This window comes from Castanea sativa, chromosome 2, assembly GCF_040712315.1.
Source record: "Castanea sativa cultivar Marrone di Chiusa Pesio chromosome 2, ASM4071231v1".
Classification (NCBI taxonomy): domain Eukaryota; kingdom Viridiplantae; phylum Streptophyta; class Magnoliopsida; order Fagales; family Fagaceae; genus Castanea; species Castanea sativa.
The window spans coordinates 21755680-21767445 of record NC_134014.1 but is presented as its reverse complement, the minus strand read 5'-3'; the positions used below and the strand labels follow the sequence as shown (position 1 = coordinate 21767445).

General features: G+C 34.7%; 1 protein-coding gene across 1 annotated transcript; it reads left to right on the top strand.

Moving 5' to 3' along the window:
• The first annotated feature begins 442 nt into the window (after positions 1 to 442).
• LOC142625062 (uncharacterized) lies at positions 443 to 4431 on the top strand. Its single transcript, XM_075798771.1, has 7 exons — positions 443 to 845; positions 929 to 1528; positions 2348 to 2682; positions 2830 to 2973; positions 3120 to 3197; positions 4059 to 4203; positions 4310 to 4431. Exons 1-7 carry the CDS (start codon positions 443 to 445, stop codon positions 4429 to 4431), a joined length of 1827 nt encoding a protein of 608 aa, XP_075654886.1.
• The last annotated feature ends 7335 nt before the right edge of the window (positions 4432 to 11766 follow it).

Here is an 11766-nt window from a genome sequence, read left to right as displayed (position 1 = left end):
GGCTCGAGCTGTAAGGAAAGCTTTGCTAACCAAGAATAAGTTGGGATTCATTGATGGAACTCTTACTCTTTCATTGCCATTAGTGTCTTCTCCCTCATCTGTGCAAGCTTGGATCATATGTGACAATATGGTTGGCACCTAGTTAACCAATTTAGTTTCACCCAAACTCCAAGCAAGCATTGTCTATGAGGAAATTGCTTTAGAGATCTGGAATAATCTCAGGAATCGTTTTGCTCAAACTAATGGACCAAGAGTTTTCAATCTTCAAAAGGGAATTGTTGAGCTTCATCAAGGTGAGGTGTTTATCACTGATTTCTTTACTCAGTTGAAGGTTTTGTGGGATCACTTATAGAATCTGAGTCCTTTTCCTTCTTGTACTTGTGAAAAATGTGTATGTAATATAAACAAGAGGCTTAATGATTTACAAGGTAGAGAGTCTGTAATGAAATTCTTGATAGGGTTGAATGAATCATTTTCCCAAGTCAGGACTCAAGTTTTGCTTATGGATCCAATTCCATCTCTTAGCAAGGTTTATTCTTTATTGATTCAAGAAGAAGCCCAAAGATCAGTCACAAATCCAGCAATTGTTAAGGTTGATTCTACTGCTTTAGCTGCTAAATTGCCAAATGTTAATGCACATTTTGGTTCCAACCTTGCTAGCAATGGTCCTAGTAACAACAATAAAGATAAACCAGTTTGTACTCACTGTGGAAAAACTGGTCACATAGGAGATAACTGCTATAGGTTGCATGGTTTTCCACCTGACTTCAAGTTTAAGAATAAGCCTACAGCAATGGCTTATCAAGTCACAGTCACTCAGCCACAAGAATTGTTGACAAAAACAAGTACCAACACCTCAATGTTTACTCCTTGCAATGTCAACAGCTTCTAGCTTTGATTGCTCCTTCTTCTCCACTTGTTTCTGCAGTACGAGGGAAAGAATTACCTTTTACACATGGAGTGTCTTCTTCTGCCAATGCTATGTCAGGTATTAATCTTTCTCATTCTATTTTTTCTGCTAAAGTGGTGATCAAAAAGGCTTTTAGTTTAGATACTTGGGTCATTGATACTGGAGCTACTGACCATATCGTGTGTTCAGTGAGTTTATTGTCTTCTATTACTACTACTACTAATGCTATATTTCAACTGCCTAATGGGGAAACTGCTTCAGTAACACACATTGGAACCATTGTTTTGTCTTCTTCCCTTACTCTGAACAATATCCGATGTGTGCCTTCTTTCACATTCAATCTACTTTCTGTTAGTACTATCACTAATACACAGCCTTGTTGCCTTGTTTTCCTATCTACATTTTGCTTTATTCATGACCTTGTCTCTTGGAGAACGATTGGAGTGGGTCAACAACTTGATGGACTATACATATTACAATCTGGTAGTCTTCAGTACACTGCTTCAACGGCTCTAGCTAAATTTCTAGTCAATCACAAACTCAATTCAACCTTCAGTTCTTTTTCAGCTGTTGTTGCCTCTAATAGAGCCCTTTCTTCTCTTTGGCACTTCAGAGTAGGTCACCCCTCAGATTCTAGATTGCAAGTCTTATCTTAAGTTTTTCCTTTCTTGCAAAATGCTTGTAATAATACTTGTGACATTTGTCCTTTGGCTGAGCAAAAAGGTTTACCTTTCCTTTTTAATAATTACACTAGCAATTCTGCCTTTGATCTTATTCATATGGATATTTGGGGACCTTATTCTACTTTTAACTTGGATGGATGCAAATTTTTTTTGACTATAGTTGATGATGCCACTAGAGCAACATGGGTTTACTTGATGAAACATAAATCTGATGTTCATTCTCTTTTTCCTTCCTTTTATACTATGGTTGTTACACAATTCCATGTTAAAATCAAGCAAATAAGAACTGACAATGCTTTAGAATTTAATATGTCTAATTTCTTTAGCTCTAATGGTATCATTCATCAACTAAGTTGTGTCTATACTCCACAACAGAATTTTTTTGTGGAAAGAAAGCATCAACACCTTCTTGCTATTGCCAGGGCATTACAATTTTATTCCAATCTTCCTCTTCATTTTTGGGGGGAATGTGTTTTAATTGCTGCTTATTTGGTCAATAGATTACCTTCTCCCTTGTTAGGCAATAAAACCCTTTTTGAACTGTTGTTTCATAAGCCTCATTCTTATGATCATTTAAGGGTGTTACGTTGTGAATGTTTTGCTTCTACCATTGCTGCAACTAGGACTAAGTTTGATCCCTGGTCTAGGAGGTGTATCTTCATTAGCTACCCTTTTAATGTCAAGGGATATAAAGTTTTTGACTTAAAATCCCATTTAGTTTTTGTTTCTAGGGATGTCATTTTTCATTAATTAGTTTTTCCTTATGAGACTACTAATTCTTGTCCCTCTTATGTTTCTGATGCACCTATTGTACCCTTACCTTGTGCTTCCACTCTCCCTTTTGATGATGCTTCTTCTCTATCTCACTCTCCTACCTTCACTCCTTCTTCTGTTTCCTCTAATTCAGATGATACTCTCCTTCAAGTTCGTCATGAACTTGATGATGATTTTCTACATGATGTTCCCGCTAAACCCGCTGAACCTCTTGTTGATCCTATTCCTCTTAGACAGTCATCTAGAGCTCATAAGAAGCCTTCCTATCTCCAAGACTACCATTGTAACATGGTTGCTTCATCACCCACTGCCACTGTTCTTCATTTAGGTACTTCTCACCCTTTGTCTTCTCATCTTTCATATCAGTCCCTTTCTTCCTCTTATAAAACTTTTTGTTGTTCTATCTCTTCTATTGTTGGACCTACCCATTATTATCAAGCAGCTATTGACCCTAAATGGTAGGAGGCTATGGCTGTTGAAATAGCAGTTCTAGAAGCTAATAACACCTGGACCTTGACCTCTTTGCCTGCCAATAAGAAGCCTATAGGGTGTAAATGGGTTTACAAGGTTAAATATAAGTCTGATGGCTTTATGGAGAGGTATAAGGCACAGCTTGTTGCTAAAGGTTTACTCAAAAGGAGGGGATTGACTATAATGAGACATTTTCACCAGTGGCCAAGGTGGTTTTTGTCAAATGTCTCTTGGCAATGGCTGCAATCAAGGGCTAGTTTCTTGCTCAACCTGATGTGAAGAATGCGTTTCTTCATGGGGATTTGACTGAGGAGGTTTATATGGCTATTCCACCAGGGTTTCATAGCCAGGGGGAGCAGGTATGTAGGTTAAACAAGTCTCTTTATGGACTTAAACAGGCTTCTTGGCAATGGTTTGCCAAGTTCTCCACTACCTTGAATCAAGAGTTAGGGTTTGTTCAATCTAAAGCTAATTACTCTCTATCTACTAGACAGAGAGACGAGTCTTTCTTGATCTTACTAGTTTATGTAGATGATGTTCTAGTGGCTAGTAATAACAAGGATGAGATTGCTAAGTTTAAGCTGTTATTAGATCAGAGGTTCAAGCTAAAGGATTTGGGAGACTTAAAGTATTTCCTTGGACTTGAAGTTGCAAGATTAGATCAAGGCATAGCTTTATGTTAGAGGAAGTATGTTCTTGAGGTGTTAAGTGATGCAGGATATCTAGGATGTAAGCTTGTAAGAGCACCAATGGATCAAACCATCAAGTTGAGTAAGTATGAGGGTGAAGAGCTTAAGGATCCAAGTTTGTATAGAAGAATGATTAGAAGGTTGGTGTATTTGACCATCACCAGGCCAGACATTACCTATGCAGTCCATAGGCTGAGTTAATACATGGCTAAGCCTAGGAAACCTCACTTGGATGCTATCTATAGGATATTACAATACTTGAAGAATGAACCAGGGAAGGGAATTTTGTTTTCATCAAAGTCAAAATTACATGTGAAGGGCTTTGCAGATTCTGATTGGGCTGCATGCCTTGATACAAGGAGATCAGTGACTGGTTATAGCATATTCATTGATGATTTATTAGTTTCATGGAAATAAAAAAAACAATGCACAGTGTCTAGATCTTCAGCAGAGGCAGAGTATAGGGCCATGACTGTGGCTACATGTGAGATAGTTTGGCTATTGTATTTTTAAAAAGACATTGGAGTTCAGCACAATAGAGAAGCTTTGTTGTTTTGTGATAGTCATGCTACACTGCACATTGAATCAAATCCTGTTTTTCATGAAAGGACCAAGCATATTGAGATTGATTGTCATGTAGTGCGGGATAAGGTGCTTGAGAAGGTGATCAAGTTATGTTAGAACTCACTGTCAATTTGCTGATTTGCTGACCAAGGATCTTGGTTTCAATCAATTTTCTAGTTTAGTGTGTAGAATGGGGATGATCAACATTCATTTCGCAGCTTCCCTTGAGGGGGAGTATCAGAATGTTAAGAAGAATCTTGAGAAGCAAGAGGACTTGACTGAATCAATTTCAAGGAAAGCTGCATCAGTGAAGGAAGAAGCAATACAACAGGAAAAATGACAGTAGCTTAAGTAGTAAAACTGTGTGTAGCTTAGTGTATATATAACTGAATAGTTAGTTCTAGCCCGTGGGAATGGTTGTTAGTGTATAGTGTCACATGCGAGAAAGTTTGTTAGTTAGTTTTCATTTGTGGAAGTTAGCTTCATCTCTGTTTTTAGTATATAAGTTGTACATTGTAGATTCTTCTAATTCAATTCAATAGAGAAAGATTTTCCTCTGTTTTCTGATAAATTGGAGACAACCTTGTAGTGATTGGTATCATTGACAAACTATCATAATCAAGGAGAGAAAATGATATATAATAATATAGCAAGTGTATTTTAAAAAACTACTTTCCTTTTTTTTTTTAAGGGTCGGTTTGGAATTTGTTTATTTTACTGAAATTGAAAACTTTTTACTGAAAATACGGTAGATAAAGGTAAAAATTAGCTGAAATAGTACAGTGAGACTTATTAATAGTACCAAAAAGTGGAGTCAGGTGCATGAATAGCAGCAAAAATAAGCTGGTTTTTTAATTTTCCTAAACACACATTAATAAGGTAAGAAAATATTTATCACCCGCAAATACAATGGGAAAAATAACCTATAAAGGGATATACAACAAGACGGGAAAAAGGAAAAATAAGGAACCCAAACTCATGCAGCTCATCCCTAATAATATTTTCAATGTTTGGAGGGCCATGCCCATGCTCAACATCAAAGAAACCAAAAAAGGAATTTGTCAAAGACCACCTGGCAAGAGAACAAGCCACCTTGTTGGTACTTCTGGGAACCCAGCTGAAAACCCAATCCACTTGGTTTGAGACTAAAATGTTAACATCCACGGCAATATTTACTAGTCTCCACTTATTGACTGGTCTAGGTGAATTTAAATATAAATTTTAGAATCACTCTCCACCACCACAAGAAATGTTGGTACTTATTTTCTTTGAAAATGAAAACACGAAATATCAACCCCCTCTCCAATCTCTACCCCACTACAGAAATACAAGTACATCAAATACCAACTAAAGGGGAGGTGAGTGTAATAATGAATTTCTTCTCATAAGGGGTGTGGGTGATAGTTTCATTTGTTTTGAAGTAAAATGTTTTGCATGTGAAACATTTATAGTAAAATATTCTTAAGTGTTTGATATGACAAGTAAAATATTTTTAGTCAAACTACAAAATCAGTGGCTCGGCCACCAAAGGGTTGGTGATCGAACCACAAGCACTAGTAGCTGGAACGATATCTCTAACCACTAAATTGTAGGCACTAGTATGGTCAGAACGACAGTTTCAGTTATCGGATCTTTGGCACCAGTTGCTGGAATGGAACTAGACCACTGGTACCGATCATTAAAGCGGCAGCTCCGATCATTGTCATTGATTGCCTAGCCCACTAGACTGGTGACTTAGTCACCATATGGGTCGAGAAGAAGCCACTGTGTGTTTTTATAAAATATTTTACCAAAAATTTTAGGGTAAAATGTTTTACAACTTTTTTATAAAGGATTTTACAGTCAATGGAAAATATTTTACAAGTTCGACTACATTTTACATGCAAACAAATGCTTGAAAATAAGAAAAGAAAATTTACTTCAAAACAGACAGTTAAAATAGGAAATTCAAGACTTTTAAGGCACTTTAATTAGTCATCTAGGGAAGGTCAGTGTAAATACTAAATAATTTGCATTTTAATGGAGGTAAGTACCAAGTTTGTTCATGGATACTTAATAGTCAAGCTTAAAACTAGTCTTGAACTTGACTTATTTGCAAAAATAAATAAATATAAACAAGTTTTTTCTTAAGTTGAACATGAAATATTTATAAATATCTCAATAAATTAAACCCCTAAGCAGTGATCATGTAAAAGTAAAACATCTTGAGCCCCTCCACAAGTATAAGTGCTTGTGGAGTGTGGGGGGCAAGAGGCGGGGTTCAAGTCTCTAGGAGGGAGTTTCACACACATATACACTTAGATTAGGCTAGAGTAGAATTCTATCTTGTATCAAAAAAACATCTTGAGCCCCTCCTGATTAACAAACAAATTATTTCGATGTACCAAAATTTTTAGCAACCTCAAATGTGCAAAATTGAGTAAAATTTTTAGAAAATATTTTAGCTAAGACAAAACAATCCCTTAATTGAAAAACTTGGAGGTTATCAAGCTATGGCGGACCAAACTCCCTATGTCCTTCCCCAATAGTATTCTTTCTTTGAATCAACCGGGAATATGCTGTTGTATATATATGTATATACAAGGATAGGTTGTAATAATGATATTTGAGTTTGGAGAATATGGTTTCATAAAGTGAAATTGAAGTTCTGGAATTCTTTAAGTGATAATTCGAAAATCAGTATTTTCGATCAGTCGAAACTTTGGCTTGATTGATCGAAAATGGTAAAGAAAAAATCCTAGAGTTTTTGGATGACTCGATCACTGTTCCTGTTCGACTGATTGAAAAGAGCACTCGATCGATCGAAAGTAATTTTTGATCGATCGAAAATCGCGAAACAGGATTTTCTGCAAAATTTTCTGGTGATTGTTCAAAAAAGTTGAAGAGGTTTCAAGTCTTGTTAACGGTTTTATGAAACATTTTAACTCTCCATACGTGCCTTTTGATGAAACATAACCCTATGGGTATAATTAGAGGGTTATGTTCACTTGAAATCCTGTGGTCATTCTTCAGAATTGTTATCTGTAGAATCCAACGTCTTGGTTGTATCTTGGGGACAAATTTGCAATAACCCTTTAGCAACAATAGTATAGGGGGCAAATATTGTCTAAGGAAAACGATATAGTGCCTCCAGGTTATCTATTTTCTATTTGTCTTTTGTATTAATCTTGTTCTTCTATTATTATTTTGTATAATATCCCCAACATATGCATTATTCTCAAATATACTACTTATTGTACATTGTATTTACACAATAACCAATCTCGTGTTTCAAATGAGACTATTAATAAAAAAACAAAAAAGAACATCACCATAAAAATATTGACGTGGTATGTACTGGAGTATACATTAACAAGAGTGTGAAAACTATTCCCTCCAAAGAGTACCCTTATGAATTTCACTACAAAAATTCAGTTGACCAGTCAAGTGCTGGTTTTCCGATAAATTTTATAAAATAAAAAAATAAAAATAAAAAACCTACTCAGGTGATAGATAATAGGGTTAAAGTTTACGGAAAGAAATGGTTTCAAGACTGATTTTCATTGTACTTCTTAAAATCCGCTCATATTGTTCTCTTCTTGTTGACACGACATGGAAATGAAATACGAAAAGATTTTACAACCTTTTCAAATTGTCATCATCACAAGGAAGAAGCAAAGCCAACCCTCCTTTTGGAATAGGTTAGGAAATCCCTTGTATTCTTTCTCTGTTCCCTAGATCAGTGGCTCCAATTCAACCAGTCCTTAAAAGTTTTTGCATGTAAGACAACATATACATTCATTGTCAAAATTGTGTTTTATTTTGGCGTATAGTCCTCATGATTGTTTAGGAATAACTTGGATGTAAAAGATACCTAAAATCATTGATTTTGTCCCTTGAGAGCAACCGAGTTTAATTTAGTCCTTAATGGAGGCGCCCAAAATGCCAAAACACCTTATAATCATTATCAACTGGCAGAAATTTTGCTGGGTTGTTTAAGTCAAATTAATATGATGGTACTTCCATGGATAATCCAGGGTTAGTATAGTGAGAGGGGTGTTCTTATTAGCTTCTCTGGGTTGTTGAAGTCAAATTTACTCAGCTCAGATTGACCAATCCGAGCTGAGGAATAGTTTGTACTTTGTAATTGGCATGGATAGGAATATCATTTATTTTAGAGCATTCATGTCAACTCTTGGAAAAAAATTTATCTAATTTAGTATAAGAATCTACTTTTTTTTTTTTTTTATCATTTTTATTTTACATATTCACTTTTCAAAACACCTCACATCAGATTGTTTATTTTACACTGTATTTCATTAAAATATCAAATTTTCTTGATTTTTTTAATTATTTTACTTTCTTTACATACAATAACCATCATGCATTCTTTTTCTTTAGTTTTGGGATACGTAAAAAAAATAAAAAACTATATGTAAAGTGAATAGTGTCAGTGTAAATTTACACAATTATTGTAATAATTTTGCAAATTTATACATTTTTAACTAGACTGATGTGAGTAATTTTGGAGATTAAATGTGTAAAATTCATACATTTTTCTATTTTTCATTGATTATTGCAAATGCTCTTATTATTATTATTATTATTATTATTATTATTATTATTATTATAAGAGATTCAAATGCTCTTAGATGTGGAGTTGAGAGCTTGATGCTCCATTATCCTATTTGTGATATAGAATTATTAATATTATAGGCTCCAATTAACTTGTTCCAACTTATTAGTTGCTTAGTACTATTAATACTTAGTGATTAGTGAATGTGGTTACTCCTTCACATTGATCACTAAGAGCATTTACATTGGAGGTGCTAAGAAAAATTTAGTTTTTAGCAACTTAAAAAACTTCTTTATTATCACCGCACACCCTTGGTGTGGTGGTCACTCCACAAGTATAAGTGTTTGTGAGGTGTGGGGGTAAGGATTAGGGTTCAAGTCTCTAGGAGGGAGTTTCACACACATATACACTTAGATTAGGCTAGAGTAGAAATTCTATCTTGTATAAAAATAAAAAATTAAAAAAATTTATTTATTTATTTTAACACTTTATTTTACAATATACCAAACATCAAGGGCATGTTTGGTAGACTGTAATAGGCGTTGTAAGGTCAATGAACCCAGAAATATGTACTAGGCCAGAGGCCCAATCCGAGGACACTAAATGGTCTGAGGATGTGGGAATATCGACTCAAGAGGCAGTGTTGATGAATAAAGTGACAAAGGCTGATCAAGGTCATCTTGGAAGGTGGTCCGAGGAGGAGTCCGTCCTCAGCAAATAAAGCCAAGATAGGAAAGGGTTGCCCGATGTCCAAAAGCGATGTTCTAGGAGATCTTGTAAGTAAAGATATGCATGGTGGGTGTACAGGATAGGAAGAAATGCTATGAAATATCCAAGATAAAGCTGTTACCGCCGCATTAAATGCTCTGCAGCTAAACCTCTGGCCGCATTAATGGGGAAGTGATGCCTGAGTATCAGGGTTTAGCCTTATAGTTACCTCCAAAGACTTTAGAGATGGGCTGATGGGACAAGTATCCAAACCAGTAATTTGATCCATATGTGGAGGATGGACAGAGGAAGAAGGATGATATAAAAGGAGGAGAAGACATTCAGGAGGGGGATCAAAAAATAGAAGAAAGGAAACACTATAGACATTGAGATTAATATTTGTAACCTGTCTTTGAGAAAGAGAAATGTAGGATCTAGTCTCCTCGACTTGAGTCCGAGGACAATTTTTGTTATATAAACTATCTCATCTGATGTTGCAATCTAGCTCATTATTTTTGTTATTTAAAATCACTAGAACCTAGATTTCAAGCCCACTCTCTACAAATTCATTGTATTGGGCTTTTTGGGCCTATCCCAATCTTATTTTTTGGGTTTGGGTGCAAATTGTGTCCTTACAGGTGCTGTAATGTAATAGTTATTCCTATGGTTTAGTTATTCTTTAGTTTAGTTATGTTTTTATTATAAGGAATAGTCATTCCTTATGAATAGCTATTCTTCAAAATGAAGAATAACTATTCTTCTTTAAAAGGTTGTATTAGCTATTCCTCAGTAAATGCAATAATTTTAAAACTTAATATATTTTCAAATAAGCAAACTTTCCATATACATCTAACAATTATAAAAATAAAAAATCATAAAAAATAACACATATCTCTCTTAAATTTAAAAATAAAAATTTTTAAGGAGATATAATTGTATGAGTAAAATATTTTCTAAAATAAATGTTAAGTTTCATTCTAATGTTGTAACTCACAATCAAACTAATGAATATGTTTAGTTATTATATTAAAACATACTTTATTACTAGTAATAAAGTTTACAATTCTAGTTGTAATCCCCCATTCAGTGTACCAAACGTACCCTAAAATTTCTATTTTTTTACCACTTCATTTAAATATTATTATTTTAGATTATGTCCTTGATAAATAGGTTTAGTTTTGGTACAATCATTAAACAATAAGAATCCCAAGGGTAAAATAGGTATGAGAAAGGTTTTTTATATATATATATATATATATATATATATATATATATATATATATATATATATATATATATATAAAAGGACAACAAGCTATCAAAATCTAACTCGCTAAAATGGTGGTTGGATCGAATTCACTTTCTTAGTTTATTCTTTTCTCTCTCAATTTTATTACTTTCTCTTCTCAATTTTTCTGTTTCTTTTGAGTTTGATAAGGGTCGATTTCATTTAAGGTGAAAATACATTTTTGTTCTTACATTTTGGGTTAATTCCCATTTTGGTCCAAAAATTGATTTCGTTACTAATGTTAATATGTTATCTCTAAAAAAAGAAAATCGTTTTTAAAATGGTCATTGCCGTCAACCAACTAATGGAAAAATCATGTGTCTGGCAGAACTTCACCTGTCAAGCCAACTCATTAAAATAATAATATAATAATTCTACGTGTCAAGCCCACTCAGCCAAAACTCACATGCTACTCATGTGAGTGACACCTCAGCTGTCCACTTTAGCTTCCCGCCTCCCAGACCTCCCACGTGACCCTAGAAAATTTAAACAAAAATTAAAAATAAACATTAATCTAATTAATTTTTTTTAAACTTTTCATTTTCTTTTTTTCATAAGAAAATTCATTTCTTCTTTCCCTAGAACATGAACTTCATGTTCTTCCCCTCAAACAAACCAGCAAACCCAAAAATTTTCTTGAGAAACAAACACACAGAAAACCAAAAAATTCAGCTAAAAAACGAAATCATAATTCTCAAAGCCCTCATTTTCTCAAACCCCAGCAAAATTATCAAATCCCAAAGCCACAAGCCCAGAAAGTTCAAAACCAGAAAATCATCAAATCCCAGAAGCCACAACCCACACTTCTTCAATCACCAAACTCACATTGAAACCCATAACCCGACCACCACACTTTTTAAATCACCACCCTAATTCGGTTAATCATCAACCAAAGCGCCACCTTGAACCCATTTCAACTTCACTAGTTTTGCATTGGGCCGCCGCCGCCAACCATGCTGTGACACAACCAAATCAATACAAGGCCGATCTGCAAGTCAAGAGTCAAGATCCAAATCAATAAAATGTTGATTTGCCTCGTGATGGAGGTGGAGGATTGACTAGAGGGATGAGGAAGATGATGCGACGGTGGGGGGCGTAGAGCTGAAGGTTGAAGGTTTCTAGTC

Bases quoted from the DNA above. Each gene is read 5' to 3' on its own strand.
- LOC142625062 (XM_075798771.1), top strand. From the start codon at position 443: ATGAAATTCTTGATAGGGTTGAATGAATCATTTTCCCAAGTCAGGACT. The intron at 2,683-2,829 runs GTTCTTCATTTA...CCTAAATGGTAG, and splicing joins CTTCATCACCCACTGCCACT to GAGGCTATGGCTGTTGAAAT. The intron at 2,974-3,119 runs GCACAGCTTGTT...CCTGATGTGAAG, and splicing joins GCTTTATGGAGAGGTATAAG to AATGCGTTTCTTCATGGGGA.